We start from the raw sequence: 15,855 nt of genomic DNA, 5'->3' as shown, positions 1-15,855 counted from the left end.
TCATAGTTTTTTATAATATTTTACAAGTCTTGGTATAAACTTGGCAAGTTCTTTGACCCGTTCATCTTCTCCCTCTGATTCCAGTCTCAACTCTTACAACACCCCGAGCGCACGCCAGGGCAATTGGGGGCCATTGTCAACCTCACTGAGCCATCCTGGAGGTTCTTTTCCAGACAAAGCTCGCCAAGATTCCTGCCCATGTGTCAATGCGGCCTCAATTGCAGAAGCGTGATCCTACGCCCACTTTTTGGGTCGTTTCTCTTCAGCCTTGTGGAATTTCCGCTCCAATTGAGGTACTAGGCCGAGACGGAATCTGCAAGAGTAAGCACTGAAAGGCTTGGGTCAATTTCAAATAGCCGTAGTGGCGCTTTATATCCGCTTTCTCAAAATGGCTTGCAGTGCGGTTGCCCGAATAGGTAGGAGATCATATGAAACGGGCGACCCTTCGCGTAACCATCGGCCTGGTCCAGACGGTACTTGAGTCGTGGTGGTTGCTTGCTTTAGGTGGACGAAAAACATACTAGATGAGGCTATGATCTTCAGATTTTGAGGCCAAAAGGTGCCAAGAGTCCAAAGTTCTGAAGATAGACTTGTTCTTGGAGGCGCTACTCGACTTCAACATTACTATCTGCCATGGTGTGTCCATGTTGCACTATCTGACCACTAGTCTAGTTAGATCTCCAGCTTGAGGAACTGACTACCTAGGAGAAGACCAAGAAGTCTTTTTGCCTAGTTTCTACTGGGCTATGATCTTTCCCCAGCATCCAGAACACAATCATCAGAGACTTCTCATTCCTTACACCTCCTCATACAGACTCCCTCCTCCCATCCCAAGGAACGAAGGTTCCGTACATGACCGCCCTCTCCTGATCAGCTTCATCATCCTGAGAGTCTACTTTCCATATAACAACAGCTCGGATGAATCCAAAGAGAGCAAGTCCCCACATCATGACATTGCACCCCATCAACACACCTTTGACGCTGCGGCTCTCCTCCTGGAAGCACCGGGCCCAAAGCACGAGACTCGTTAGTGTAGTGGCAGCAAGGATGAGAGACTCGAGATAGAGTAGTGCGACTGACGAAAGAAGTTTGGCTTCGTGGATCAAAAGACTTGCTGAGCAGAGGAGAAGGACGACGACGAGGGTAGGGTCCGCGAATTTCCAGAGCCTAAGACCTATTAGATGTGTTCTAAGGGTCAGTAAGGCTGACTTACCAGTTGTCAAAGTCGTTACCAGGTTCATTCTCCTTCCAGACGGTAACCCACATCAAAGCACTGAAAACACCCAGTGTCACCGCAAACTGCAACACGAGCACGAGTCCATGTACCACAGAAATAACAACCCATCTCCCCTCAACCCTCATAATCGTCACAGGGACATGCCCTCCGTCATAGCTATGCCTCTTGCCATCCGTCCTGGTTGTAGATCCCTCCCAATTTCTGTTCTCGCAATCTCCATCACCTTCATCTTCCTGCTCGCTAACCCACGGAGGAAACGGCGTAAGTGGCGGCGAACCACCTCTTTCATGGGTATTAGGTGCTCGAATGGTAAGTGCTGATTCAGCGCGGGAAGGGTAGTCGATACTAGCGAGTGATGTTCCTGGTGATGGACCCGAGCCGGAAATGTCGCGGTGGTGTGTTGCTGATGAGGCGCTTCTAGAAAGAAGGTCCGGGGAAACGAAAGATGATCGCATTGATGGTGATGCTTTTGCGGGAGAGGTAAGATTCCGTTGTTGAGGTTGTTGAGCGCGTTCGGGGGAGAGGGAGAGGGTCAGGGCGCTGGAGCGGTTGCTTCTCTTTTTGCGAAGAGTGCGATTCGCATCTCGAGGAGGGGCTGAAAGTTCCATAGCAGATACTCTTGTGGATAGAGGAAAGGAATGCGAAAAGAATCGGGTATTTTGGAAAGGGAGAAAGTTGTTGAAGAGAGGTTGGAAGTCGACGATATAATGTTTTATGAAGTTGGCAGCGACGGGCACCTGGCAAGGAGCGACACCAGCACTACCACGAAAGAGCCATCCTACCTAAGCTACCTTATTAAGGCCTACCGATGGACTATATCCTCAGTATGACAACCTTTTTTCCCGTGTATCCCTTCAGCACGGCCAAGTGTCACGAGCCCTTCTTTGTTCTCATTCGAGTATCGTCATCAGATCGAACTGTCGAGAACCGTCACTGCCTGTAGACTAGTAAACGGATCAATTTCTTTGTTCATAATCAACCGAGTAACGTTATTGGTATTCACCAAGAGTTCTCGCTTCCTTACTCTTGTACATAATGATCAATCAACCGTACGCCATCCCTCTCAAAACCTACTATCCGGTTACCAGTCAGTCATGATTCGAGTCGTTGACCTATATGTCCCAATCCATCAAACGCCGATAACCTCAATGCAGTATCGCCGTCAAAGTGCACCGTTACTCAAGACTCATTCGTGCCTCGTCGCCTATCCCCCATTGTCCACCGGGCCTACCCTGTTTCTGGATTTCAAGGGCCAACTCAGCACTTAGAGCATCGGCGTCATCATCGTTGTACAAACTACTCGTCCTACTAGTCCTACTGTCTCTTCTGGTGCGCTCTTTGTTATCCGCTCCGGATCGGTCAGCGATTCGTTTCCGCATCAAGGGCGACTTGAAGAAAGATCTGGAAGATGTCGAGTGTACTGACAAGGAATCGTCTGCTGCTTTGGAGCTCGCGTCATCGTTACTGATGTCTTCACCATGACTCTGGTCGGGCACAGCTCGTGTAGGAACCATGGTTTCGTTGCTGGAGTTGTATGGCTGAGACCTGAGCTTCGTTACTGAAGGGGATTCTTTAAGCTCCTTCTCAGTCTCCTGGCCATCTTCCGGTTGATCCACCTCGACCAACTCGGCATCGCGATACCACTTTCTTCGTCGGGTCCAGCGACCCCATCCATCTTGACCCCGCTGGCCATTTTGCCACTGAAAGTCTGTTAGAGGAGACAATGCGTTGCCATATATGATGGTTTCTCACCTTGTTGTCGTAGAAGATCCAACCATTCTTCCCCTCATTCCCGTCATAGTCCACAGGGCCATGCTCATCAGACACACCGTCAACACGCCAACGGGTTCCAGGAACCCATCGCCATTGCATACGACTTCCGTCTTCTACCTCGGGTAGTTCGAAATCGTCTTTAGCGGGAACGGAGTTGTTATGGTCATCTGTCCAGGCCGCCCGTTCATACGCAAAGAGATTATTCGTCCATCCCAAACCAATCCATCGTCTTTGGTTCTCGTATATAATAAACGTGAACTTGACACCCGCAGTCTTTGCATTGCCATTCCTTCTTCCATGATTAGTTTGGAAGCTCGACGACTTGCCAAGGGCTTTTGTAAGTTCGGATTCCTGCTGTTGAGCAACACGGTCAGGGCCTTTCTTAGCAGCCTTGGCCAAGTCCTTTTTGAACGGTTGTTCGGGTGTATCAAACTGCAACCCGGTGATGGCGGCTGCAAGTCGTCTAACTGTGGAGCTTCTCCAGAGAATGGCCCGCGATACTCGCAGAACCCTTGCATGCCAAGTCAAGATGATGGTTCCAGCCACTAGTATTACACGTCTTGTCGTGACAACTCGCCAGGGAGGAACAGTAAGCGCAATCCAAATAGGCGTGATGATAAGCAGTCGCATGAAGATGACAGTCAGCGCCGGGCGCGTGGTCGCACTAGTTGGGGTCGTCTGAGTGCTTAGGAAATCCGTCATGTCGAGCAGAGGTTCCATCAGAACATTACATCTCCCAGTAAGTTGTTTAAGAGTCTCGACGATCTCGTCTAGTGTCTTCTGATGTTTGGTGTTGGTAACTTCGGAATTTCCCCTAACATGTTTCGACTGTTTCTCGCCGGCGTTTGCCTTTCCATTCTGCTGGCTGCTCTCGCCGGCGTTCTGATTTGTTCCCTTGGTGCCAGCGTTCTGACCTCGAATATCAGTCCACCCACTGCTACTGAGGGGACTGTATCTCCGGCCGTACATGCCAACAATGAGTGCCACTCCGACCAAGACGGGGCCGGCCCACGTTATTACTACATCGCCATACAGAACAACCGCCCAGAAGAAGCACAATAGTAAGAAGCTCTGCCAAGGATCTCCGGTGCTCCAGGTGAGGAGGCCTGCGAATGTATTTAACGGGAGGAGAAAGGGATGACTGTAGGCGAGAGCGCGGGTGATCTGTGGAGGAGTAGCGAGGAGCAGGGGGCTCTTTTGGTGGACGAGGATAGTCGACCTTCGGGATGATCGGGATGGCGTATTCGCGGAGAGCGTTACTGGAGAGAAAGATGCAAATGTCGGAGGAGCACCAGTACTCGAAGGCTGAGGTTCGTACGAGGGAGGTGATGCGCCGTGAGACGCATCATCGCGGGAAGACATGGGCGCCGGTGCAAGATGCGACAGCCACGGCGTGTCCTAATGAAGTTGTGTCGTTAATAAGCAGGCCAGTCGATTTAATGGATATTTCCGGCAAAGTCGATGAACAGTGTAAACGAGAGTTGTGATAGAATCTTGATCGTGGTGACTTGCCCGCGTGGCCGGCCGCGACGCGACGTCAGAGTGTCAAGTCACTAAAGTGAAGCCCTGGATCTGGGCTGAGAGGACACTGACGGTTATGTCATGGGGCGCCACTTTAGCGACAAAGCTCCTAGTGCTGCCTAAGAGATATAGAGGGGAACACAGCAACTGAAATGGGACGAAAGAGGTATCAAGATGAAAAGGGAAGTGATAATGAAATGAGGACTTACAAATGCTGCCATTGACAATTCTAGGTAGTCTTCCAAGTTTTGCTTGTTCTGTATCGTTATAAGCCACCTCTCAATACAGGCGTCATTCAGCATTGACATTACCCCAGATTGACCTTGCTTGCCCCGCGACGTCAGCTGTGCAGTGCAGCGGCATGTCACGATTGGATTGGATCTCGATGTAAATTCGTCTCAACCAAATCAAGTCAAATCAATAAAAAATGATATAAAAAGACAGAAATATGTAAGAGACAAAGGGATATGAAAAGGTCCACGTGAGTCTCCTTGGTAGGCGCAGTCATCCATCCATGCCCTTTTCTTACTTTCTCTCTCGGCTTGGGTTCTAGCTTATCACATGCTTTCTCGGCCACCAAGCACATGAATCAGTTGCCGGAATGGACAAAGGCCTTGCTTCTAATGATCAGCAGTGGAGTCTCCAGGGTCTGTCCGTTTTCGATCAGAGGTCACGGGCTGTTGTGCTGGAATATGGCAGCTTCGGAAGCTAGTATGAATTCGATTTTGGCTCACATTGCTTACTGGGACGTGTTACTGCTGTTAACTCGGTACTACAAGACGACATCACATTAATGATAATTTAAAGAATTTCTGAGGCTTCCATATAAGAATTGTACCACAACATGCGCATCATAGCAAGTCACCTGCCATGTCACTTGCATGCCAAGGCTATGAAGCGAGGTTTCCCACGTTGTCAGCTCCATTATCTCTAAACTAACATGGACCATTTCCAAGACTGTTCTTGATTTAATTTGACAAGATGCTAAAATATTCTGCAACTACTCTGATGTCCCCTACAGAAAGTCCTTATCAAATATACATACCCATTAAGAAGGCAACTGGCCCAAGAGTCACTTCCGTGCCGTACAGCACTCCCTAGCTGCCAAAGATGTGTTTCGGTTCTGATGTTCTGATGTTCATATTCTCAGATCTGTCAGATCCGCGAAAATCCTTATAGTTCACGCGTACAATGAACGGCCTATGAACAGGTGTTTCATGACTCTTAATGCTACAAGAGCTTCAAACTCGATCATGGCTATAAATTCGACGTGCACGCCTGTTTCGCCTCGCAGGAGCTTGAATGTCCTTGTTCTATGTGACCCAGTGTTAGTCTTCGTGGGATGATTTCCAAGCCATTGACAGAGGAGCTTGATCATCATTCATCAATCTGTCTTCCCAGTACCCATTCAACTCCGTATGCCCAAACCGCTCATTCAAAATGTCTGATCAGAGGCAGAGTAATCTCGCAGCCATACCGGTTGAAGTGCTCAACCAATTACATCCTTCCTACCGAATAGCGATGTCAAGAACTTACGTCTCACATCTGCCGGCTTTAGGAGCACCGTTCTCTTGCATCTAAAACGAGTCTTTTCCTCGGCAAATATTCTCAACATCAAAGTCCTTCAAGAGATTGCGAATAGCAATAAGTATCGCAAGGGTGTGGCCGAGCTACTATGGGACGACACCTGTTTCGGCAGTGTAGAGAGTATGTCCCGTCCAGGAGTTCAGGATCGCGGTGTGAACTTAGCCAAGCGATGCCCGGCATAGTATTATTACAATTCTATGGATAGTATTGGTCGGTTTTTATACAGCAGACGACCGAACTGTCGGGATCATGATGTCCCAATGCGCCAGCTGGCAGCAGCCATGACCTCAGAAGATTCCTACGCTTACTACTACAGCCTTGCAGACCAACAGTATCAGGTACACGTATCCAGAGCAGATATCGATGCATTTTTGTATGCCCTGGAACGATTTCCTTCGCTCTCTCGCGTAACCACTACCTCAAGAGCACATGGGCGCCTATTTATGCCTAGGATCGAGACCCCATGATTCGAGCCTTTCCCTACAGCTTCGTGTATCCTCTACTGGCGCACAGGGTTTTCGATACAGATACCGATTTCTTGTGAGACCCCAAGGAGTTTTCGGTAACACCCAAACTCATCACTAGACATGGTTTCTGTTCCGCCCTGCGCATGCTTGCCAAGCGCGAAAGGCACAAAGTCGTCGAGTTCGTTGTCGAGGATCAGGCTTATACTGACGGGGTGAACATCGATCTTTTCGACAGCACGGGTTATACTTACGCAGACGTCATCTCTCTTATCCAGAGGCCCGGCTTTTCCAGGCTGTAACTCCCTATTCGCACTACAAGGTTCTTAAGGAGTCCTGGTCTCCTTGACAAGCCTCTTGGTTATCTTCATGAGACTCTCAAGCAGGCGGAGAATCTCAAGAGCTTGAACATATTCAACGATGGCTTTAATGATTCCTGGGGAAACTATGCTGATACACGCTTCTCCCTGCTTATCAAGAGCCCATTAGAACAACTGCAACACCTCACACTCCGTGGCTTTAAGATAGATAAGAATGACTTATTGACTCTCCTAGCTTCACTACCCAGTCTTCGCTCTCTTGAGCTGCGGTTCTCTACGTTCTCATCTCCCTACTCCCTCCCCCCATTACTTCTCGACATGCGACAGAGGCTTGGTTGGGGTAAGCGACCCGTGGCGATGAGACCAAAGGTCACATTTGTCTGGGCTGGCCCAACGAGGCTAGAGGGCCAGATCGTCAAGCATGTTTCTTACGACCTTGTGGACATTACCGATATAACTGAGCTAGATGAGTTTGAGCCAGCTCATGAGCGGCTAAACTTCAGTGGGAGATCACAGCAGCAAATCCGGAGAGCAGGATGGCAAGCCATCTACAATGGGAAGGTGAAGAATGGCCTATCTAGCCTTGAATGTACACAAGTACTAGAGATCAGAGACCAGAGGAGATCAGGAAACGCAAGCATTGCGGATTGCGAACACATGTTTATGATACTTAGGTAGGTGGGGGACTTTTAGATCGCGTGCGTCAAGGGAGCGTATAGGTCAAGTTCACGAAGTGCTTCTGATTTGCTCGTGACATTACAACACATCAATGAATGAGAAGATAGTACGCGGACCATCAGAGCACTAAGCAGACAATTATGGTGATGAAGAAATGTATTTCAGAATTGCACTACAAGCAAACCAGTGAAACTGTAAGTCCAACCGCCATCTCCCCGAGCACACTGGGCTCAACACCAATATTTATGAATCCATGTATTGTTTCGTAGAATTGCGGCAAAGGTCACGGGTGGTATCTCAATAAATCTTGCTTGAAATGAGATGGGAGAGCTTATTTTCCGCAGCCGGAGCAAGAGCCTAGCGCATATTAGTATTAATGGACTGATGAGAATAGAGTCATGTTGACTTACAGCTAGAGCCGCAGTTGCAAGAAGAGGCACCAGAGCAGCCACAGTCGCCAGCCATTGTGATTATTGTTTGGTGGATAGGTTTGAAGTACAGAAAAAAGTGTTGAGTTTGTTTTGAAGACTTGTTTGTAAGATGAGGATGAAGAATAAAAAGAGAATCTGATCGGATCATGCAGGGTCTTATATACTCAGCATGTGGGATGCGGCCTTTGTGCGTTGATCTCAAAAGACCCCTCCTTGTTGAATGAGGGGTCCTGACGTGGGATTACACTCTGGTTGGCGATCTGAGTTGGCTTTGTGGGGGTGATGTGAGTGATTTTGGCGGTTCCTTGACTTGGCCCAGCTTTTTAGCCTCCGCGTGATGATCCACGATGGTTCGAGATTTGATGACAGGGTATCGCGGTATTGGCAATCTCGAATGTTCTCTACATTTCTACTCTCTATAACACTTCGGGTTTATTAATCCTGTTGAAAACACTAATCCTGTCGATATTATAGGCAAGAAAAGACCAAGTGATCCAGCTTATCTAACATTATACAACATGCAATCTTGAGAAATCCCAAGGCCAAGCTTTAAGGTTCGTCGCCACTAATATCACACATCCTGGCTACATTTTTTTATTGGATCGCAATAATAACTCGTCCTTGCCACTAACACGACCAATCCCGGCACTTCACTTAGGCCTCTACTTCACGTGGCTCTATCTTTCACTTGTAGCCTTAGCTCGTTATCTTGGTGAGGTAATGTGACGTTCTCATGCTCGAGGTAAACGGAGGAGCGGAGCATATTATTCCACTTCTTACTACACATCACTCACAGACAGCTGAACAAGAAGATGTATACCGATAAACTCGACAGGAAGACATTTGTCTAAGAATAGAACGCTTTTAGCAGTAAATGTGCATTGCACTTGGGTTAATTGACGAAATGGGACGGACAGCAGCATCGAGTGTTGAAGCTTGTCAGAGTTGTTACACGTATCCCTCTGAGTTTAACGAGAAGAAGTATTGGCGATTTCTTTGCCTTTCCATCTAGATATTCACAAGTTAAGTCACTGGTAGCCATATGAACGGTCCCCTCTGCTGCCTGTTGCTACCAACTTTCATTGCTTCGAGGTATGTACAGGGTTTCTCAAGCGAATCACGTCAAGGTAGGTTTATTGCTTATTGGATGCTTCAATGCTTTCAGCAAAGACGTCGATCCATGAATTAGTCAAAAACTGCCTGGCAGCCGCTCCATTTTGAAGCATAATCAATCCGGTCGACAGATTCACCTTTACGTGGCCTTTACTAAGTTTTTCTGGCATCAGTTGAGGTCAACTGTGATTTTATGCAGAAACTTGCATTCTTGGTGTCCTGTCGGTAGCTTATCACATATCAATCTACCCAGGCAGGTTCTCTGTAACTGGATGATATATGTGAGGGAGTGGAGGTTGGTGAAAGCTTCACAAAACATCCAATGCAAGGGTTCTCTCGCACAAGTTCCATATGTCAGGACCCTTCTCTAGAGAGGGACACAAAGCTCTATAAGATTTATTGCGGTATAAATATACTGCTCTTCTTCCCATTTGTCTCTATCTTGCTTCTGCCTTGTCCAAGTCAGCAAGTGCTATCATTACCCATCAATCCAATACAACAACAATGTCAGCCACAGCCCCAGCCACGGATGAGGGTCCCGAACCAGGCAAATGGGTCGAAACTAAAGCTAAACTTGAAAATGGTTACAAATACTGTGCAATTCTTGCTTGTGTTGCCGGCTTTGGCGCCATCTTTTGGTTCGTGATGTACGCAGACATGCAACTAATCTCAATGGAATTCTTTGACTGGTAGCAGAGCTGACCCAATAAATTCAGACTCCCCGAGTTTTGCGAAGCTAATGCAACTGCTGCCACTGGGCATTATGCTCGTTCTCATCCTCGCCATCTTGGCTTTCTCCCTCCTAAATTAGGACCGCCCTTCCCATGACCAGGTCAACTGCGAATTGATGGTCTGTCATGAACACGTACTCCGCCAAACGAATAAAAGCGACACGCCACAACAACAGCAGCAAGTTTCGGGCTGATGACAGTTCAAGCGTTGTATTCGGAGGAAGCCAGGCGCAATCTTTCATGGCAATCATGCCACAAGCTTTTTATAGGGTTAGTTCAGGCAATGGTATGATCACCGTCGATTGATCGTCGCTTATGCCTCTTGCACACTTCGTATTTCTGTCGTGTTGTAGTCATTAGTGTCTCGTAAAGTTCTTGATCTTCTGGTTATTTCCTGATACTGTTTCGTAGTAAGCAAAAGCTCACAGCATCATAAACATTGGCTGTCGACACGTATCAATAACATATGACAAACCTTCACAGTGAGACGTCTGAAACTCTGCTATCCCAAAGTCTTTCCATATGTTAAGCCTTGGAGGACGCCTAACAGGTGCCATGTTAGCCCAAGGTGCCGTGTGCTCCCCCATAAACAGCAGGTTTTCTTCAGTTGATTCGCCTGTCTTGGATATGCACATTTTGCATGCCCAGGGAGTAGGTCCAAAGGGACAGCTGAATTCTTCGCCTTCTGTAGCATCTCTCCTCTCCTTCACCTGCTGCTGCACCAATGTGATGAATGCATTCCACCTCCTCGAGCTCTGGGCTGTATAGTTAGTTTTCCGTTTCCTTGTTGTAGATTTTGGCAAATCCCCGTCTGCCTCGCGCTTCTTCGTGATCTTTCCAAGAGGATGCTTATCTTTTGCGACTCTTCGTGGTTGAATTCGAGTTGGACCCGACTGTATCGCTCTTGTTGATGTCAACTGCTCGATTTGGATCTGTTGCGTGATGTAGTTGAATATAAATGATTGAAAGTGCTTTTCGCAAAATGGTACCCCAGTAGGTGGCCTTGTCTGAATTGTTTTAGCTATCATGATGAAAAGTGTTAAAAGGTGTAATTGATCTTCAAATATTGAAAATTCCGAGTCTTTCAGCCCAGAGTGCCTCAGGGTCATTGATCCTAGACGTTGTTATGGTTGTTGATGGGCGACAGCTGTTCACAACATGTACCCTGAACTGATGAACATGTTGGATTCTTTGTCAGACATGAGCTTCTTTTTCTTTTTCATCATTACCAAATGCGAGAAGGCTTGATGGATCTTTTCGTGTCTTGTTCTCCCTGTCTTTGTTCTTCTTCCATGGACTTGCCTCAGATTATCATAGCCCTTTGATTTCCATAAAGCGCCTATAGGTCAGACAGGATGAATGGTTAGTTGTTTGACTTGTTAATGACCGTAAAATCCTCTTAGATATGATACCCTATTCCTCAATACTACTCATCATATTTTTATTATTTAGGATAAGGGCATCTGGGCCATGCCTTTATTCTCATGTGATGAAGGTTTAGTATAAATGATCAGTTTGTGTCACAACACGACTTGTGATCATAAGAAACACTCTTAGATAGCATCTAGTGCTCATAATGGATAGGAGATCCAGCAACTATTTGCTTATCATACTTCATTCGTATTGCCTGATAGACCTCGAAGTTTCGTTAGGTTCTGCCGTTGGACCAAATGCAGCTACCCTATGCCAAGACATCGGAGTTTGGATAAGGTGCCCTAGCAGCCCTGGCCAGTGGGGCGTGTATTGTATTCCGGCATTGCAACCCCGGCCTCTACACCGGAAATCCGTGCAGAGCCTGTCTAAAAGTGTCACAAGGACAAGCTGCATAGAGCATTTCTAGAAGGCGTACCGATAAATTCGTATCATAAACATCAAATCAACTGACGAACAAAGGAACCGGCCAGACCACCCCGAGCTCGGCCCCCAGGTTTCGGTCCAACGCCGAGGAAGTATTTCCAGGGCAGAACCCAGTGGAACCAACCCCAGCTTGGCCTAAAAATCAAGTGATAAGACCCCCGCGGCTCATTTACCGACCACCTGATTTGTTGCGGTGCATTTGACTCAGTGAAGAATTACCGTTGACTCGGTGAATTTGGGCGCGATAGGGTGCTTATCTTTCACCGAGTCACTTGGTTTCACTGAGTCAAAGCCAGCGAATCACAGGGTTTATCGCGCTTTAGTTGCCGCGCTGGCACTTTCACCGAGTCACATGAAATGTCTTCTGGAAAGGTTCAGATCCAGATGTATCCTCATGTACCTTTTCCGGCCGGTTTGGAGAAAGGAACCGGCGACATGATCGGACCATGACGGCCGACGCCACTCATGCTCATGCCCGCCCGTACCCTTAAAATCTTTGGATGCGGGCTGTGTTTTTTTTGATAACACTCCATACTCATACTCATAATCAGTCAATCCCCTTTCCCTCCTCCTTTCCTTTCTTTGTTTTCTTCATAATTCAGAACTGAATTGTGTTGAAGAGGGGTCTGGTCTAATAGGCAATCATCCCATCATGATGTCTGCCACTCGTATCGGACAACGGCTCGCCCGTCAGTCTCGTCGTTCCCCCATCACCCTTCAACCACGTCTCACACAATCGATTCGTCTCAATGGCGTATCCCGGGCATTCTCAGTCACAGCCCAAGTCAGCGCCCCTCGCTTTGTCGACTCACAGAGCAGCACTAAGCTGCAGGAGCATGAGCTCTTCTCAAGGAGGCACATTGGCAGCGAGTCCAGCGAGCAGACAGAAATGCTCAAGGTGCTGGACCCTCCCGTGAGCTCCATGGAGGAGTTTCTCGAGCAGACTATTCCCCCGCAGGTTCGGAGGAAACAGAAGGGTCTCAACCTCGTTGAACAGTGGTATGAGGGCGGCGAGGAAGCTGCTGTTCCCGCCAATGGTCGTACTGAGCACTACATCCAGCAAGAGATGCGAAAACTTGCCAAGAACAACAAGGTCTACGAATCTTTCATTGGTGCTGGTTACTATGGAACTCTTGTTCCTGCTGTTATCCAGCGCAATGTGCTCGAGAACCCTGCCTGGTATACCAGCTACACCCCCTACCAAGCTGAGATCAGCCAGGGCCGTCTTCAGTCTCTCCTCAACTTCCAGACTCTCATCACAGATTTGACTGGTCTCGACATCGCCAACGCCTCTGTTCTCGATGAGGCTACCGCCGCTGCTGAGGCCATGACCATGTCTATGGCCAACGCACCCAAGGGCAAAGGCCAGAAGGTCTTTGTCGTCTCCAAGGACTGCCACCCCCAGACCATCGCCGTCCTCCAGTCCCGAGCTGAGGGATTCGGCATCAAGCTCGTCATCGGCGATGTCCTCGCCGACAACTCCAAGCTCGTTCGCGAAGTCGAAGGCGACCTCATTGGAACCCTGATTCAGTACCCCGATACCCACGGTGGTGTTCACGATTACCAAGCTCTCGCCGACATCGTCCACGAGAAGAAGGCTCTTCTCAGCGCATCCACCGATCTTCTCGCTCTTACCATGCTCAAGCCCCCTGGAGAATTTGGCGCCGACATCGCCATCGGTAACTCCCAGCGCTTCGGTGTTCCTCTCGGTTACGGTGGTCCCCATGCTGCTTTCTTCGCTACATCTGAGAAGTACAAGCGCAAGATTCCTGGTCGTCTCGTTGGTGTTTCCAAGGATCGTCTCGGCAAGCCTGCTCTTCGCCTGGCTCTCCAGACTCGTGAGCAGCACATTCGTCGTGAGAAGGCCACCAGCAATATCTGCACTGCTCAGGCTCTTCTTGCCAACATGTCTGCTTTCTACGCTGTCTACCACGGTCCTAAGGGTCTTAAGACCATTGCTGAGGATATCTGGAGCAAGACCCGTCTTGCCCAGAGCTTGATCCTTCAGAAGGGCGAGTTCAAGCTTCACACTGAGGGTCTCCGCGAGGATGGCTCTGTTCTTTTCGATACCGTCACTCTCAAGGGATCTCCTGAGGCCATTGCCAAGGTTCACAAGAACGCTGAGTCTCAGAACATTAACCTTCGCCGTGTTGCTGAGGACAAGGTTGGCTTCTCTCTTCACGAGGGTGTCACCCTTGAGAGCCTCGGTAACCTCGTCAAGGCCTTTGGCGTTTCTGAGGCCGAGTTCAAGTCTGCTCTTGCGTCTGATAAGGCTACCTTCCTCAATGACCAAATCCCTGCTTCTCTCCAGCGAAAGACCGGCTACCTCGAGCAGCCTGTCTTCAACCAATACCACACCGAGACCGAGCTCCTTCGATACATCTACCACCTCCAGTCCAAGGATGTCTCCCTCGTTCACTCCATGATTCCTCTTGGCTCCTGCACAATGAAGCTCAACGCCACAACCGAGATGCTTCCTATTTCCGACCCTGGTATCAACAACATCCACCCCTTCGCCCCCGTTGAGCAAGCTTCTGGTTACCAAGCTCTCATCAGCTCTCTCGCCAAGAACTTGTCTGAGATCACTGGTATGGACGCTACCACTCTTCAGCCCAACTCTGGTGCACAGGGTGAGTTTGCTGGTCTTCGCTGTATCAAGGCTTACCACGAGGCTCGTGATGGAGATAAGCGAAAGGTCTGCCTTATCCCTGTTTCGGCTCACGGTACCAACCCTGCTTCTGCTGCCATGGCTGGTATGAAGGTTGTTACTGTCAAGTGTGACGGTAAGACTGGCAACCTGGATATCGAGGATCTGAAGGCCAAGTGTGTCAAGCACGCTGATGAACTTGCTGCTATCATGGTTACCTATCCCTCTACTTTCGGTGTCTTCGAGCCTGAGATCAAGCAAGTCTGTGATCTTGTCCACGAGCATGGCGGTCTCGTCTACATGGACGGTGCCAACATGAACGCCCAGATCGGTCTTTGCAGCCCCGGTGACATTGGTGCTGATGTTTGCCATCTCAACCTCCACAAGACCTTCTGTATTCCCCACGGCGGCGGTGGTCCCGGTGTTGGCCCTATCGCTGTTAAGAAGCATCTTGCTCCTTACCTCCCCGGTCACCCTGAGATTGATCCTCAGCGCATTGGTGCCGAACGTGACAGCACAGCCGTTGCTCCCATCAGCGCCGCTCCCTGGGGTAGCGCCTCTATTCTCCCCATCAGCCACACCTACATCCTCATGATGGGTGGAGATGGTCTTACCAAGCAAACTGGTACCGCCCTCCTCAACGCCAACTACATCATGTCCCGTCTCCTCCCCCACTACAAGGTCGTCTACACCAACGCCAACGGCCGCTGCGCCCACGAGTTCATCCTCGACGTTCGTCCCTTCAAGGAGACCGCCGGAGTTGAAGTTGCCGACATCGCCAAGCGTCTTGCAGACTATGGCTTCCACTCTCCCACCATGAGTTTCCCCGTTTCAGGAACCCTCATGATCGAGCCTACAGAATCCGAGTCCCGCGCCGAGCTTGACCGTTTCTGCGATGCTCTCATCCAGATCCGACAGGAGATTGCCGACGTTGAGTCTGGCAAGGTTCCCCGCAAGAACAACCTTCTCACAAACGCCCCCCACCCTCAAGAAGACCTTCTGTCCTCCGAGTGGGACCGCCCTTACACTCGTGAGGAGGCTGCTTATCCCCTGCCTTGGCTCCGGGAGAAGAAGATGTGGCCCTCTGTGGGACGCGTGGACGATGCTTATGGTGACACCAACCTGTTCTGCACTTGCCCCCCTGTTGAGGGATCTGAGAACTTGTAGACAAAAAGGAAGAAGTAATGGTTTAACGATAGATGGTGGACGGGTCATATTAAGCGATTGTTTTTATTTTTTTTTTAGCGGGAAAAGATATATCATATTCAACCATGATGGGTCCCTGACATGCATATGGAATGGTTTTTGGGAAGCTATTCAACCAAGGCGAACTGATCTCTGTATTGGCGGAGTTTTGCGAGATATGATGAGATTAGAATAAAAGTTCTAAAACTAGAAATTTATGAGTTCAAATATTCAAGCAATTTTCTGTTGAGAAGTGAAGTGGTTTAGAGGACAATATCTCCTGTTCCAAGACTTGGCCTTTATTATGATCA

General features: G+C 48.9%; 5 protein-coding genes across 5 annotated transcripts; 2 read left to right on the top strand and 3 right to left on the bottom strand.

Moving 5' to 3' along the window:
- Positions 1-806: 806 nt before the first annotated feature.
- FOBCDRAFT_240966 (integral peroxisomal membrane peroxin-domain-containing protein) lies at positions 807-5,117 on the bottom strand (the record flags this gene model as incomplete). The annotated part of the gene is made up of 6 exons (XM_059610336.1): positions 807-1,174; positions 1,233-1,832; positions 2,469-2,937; positions 2,990-4,408; positions 4,741-4,788; positions 5,061-5,117. 6 exons carry the CDS (start codon positions 5,115-5,117, stop codon positions 807-809), a joined length of 2,961 nt encoding a protein of 986 aa, XP_059465128.1.
- Positions 5,118-6,378: 1,261 nt separating this feature from the next.
- On the top strand, positions 6,379-7,580 carry FOBCDRAFT_275445 (uncharacterized protein; the record flags this gene model as incomplete). Its single annotated transcript, XM_059611502.1, has 2 exons — positions 6,379-6,491; positions 6,914-7,580. The coding sequence occupies 2 exons, from the start codon at positions 6,379-6,381 to the stop codon at positions 7,578-7,580; spliced, it is 780 nt and encodes a 259-aa protein (XP_059465127.1).
- Positions 7,581-7,718: 138 nt separating this feature from the next.
- On the bottom strand, positions 7,719-8,287 carry FOBCDRAFT_320527 (uncharacterized protein). The gene is made up of 2 exons (XM_059612048.1): positions 7,991-8,287; positions 7,719-7,937 (listed from the first exon to the last, which is right to left on the bottom strand). Exons 1-2 carry the CDS (start codon positions 8,157-8,159, stop codon positions 7,912-7,914), a joined length of 195 nt encoding a protein of 64 aa, XP_059467362.1. The 5' UTR covers positions 8,160-8,287; the 3' UTR covers positions 7,719-7,911.
- A 1,924-nt stretch (positions 8,288-10,211) lies between these two features.
- Positions 10,212-10,883, bottom strand: FOBCDRAFT_202952 (uncharacterized protein; the record flags this gene model as incomplete). Its single annotated transcript, XM_059609047.1, has 2 exons — positions 10,212-10,255; positions 10,331-10,883. 2 exons carry the CDS (start codon positions 10,881-10,883, stop codon positions 10,212-10,214), a joined length of 597 nt encoding a protein of 198 aa, XP_059467361.1.
- A 1,274-nt stretch (positions 10,884-12,157) lies between these two features.
- On the top strand, positions 12,158-15,774 carry FOBCDRAFT_225676 (glycine cleavage system P-protein-domain-containing protein). The gene has a single exon (XM_031186783.3). It carries the CDS (start codon positions 12,365-12,367, stop codon positions 15,524-15,526), a length of 3,162 nt encoding a protein of 1,053 aa, XP_031037918.3. The 5' UTR covers positions 12,158-12,364; the 3' UTR covers positions 15,527-15,774.
- The last annotated feature ends 81 nt before the right edge of the window (positions 15,775-15,855 follow it).

This window comes from Fusarium oxysporum, chromosome VI (assembly GCF_013085055.1).
Source record: "Fusarium oxysporum Fo47 chromosome VI, complete sequence".
Taxonomy (NCBI): Eukaryota; Fungi; Ascomycota; class Sordariomycetes; order Hypocreales; family Nectriaceae; genus Fusarium; species Fusarium oxysporum.
This window is presented reverse-complemented; position numbering and strand designations above follow the sequence as displayed.

What these genes read in the sequence shown, in the direction of transcription:
- FOBCDRAFT_320527 (XM_059612048.1), bottom strand. Translation starts at nt 8,159, where the DNA reads ATGATCCGATCAGATTCTCTTTTTATTCTTCATCCTCATCTTACAAAC. An exon ending in TTGCAACTGCGGCTCTAGCT is followed by an intron (nt 7,938 to 7,990) that starts GTAAGTCAACAT and finishes AATATGCGCTAG; the next exon opens with GCTCTTGCTCCGGCTGCGGA.
- FOBCDRAFT_225676 (XM_031186783.3), top strand. Translation starts at nt 12,365, where the DNA reads ATGATGTCTGCCACTCGTATCGGACAACGGCTCGCCCGTCAGTCTCGT.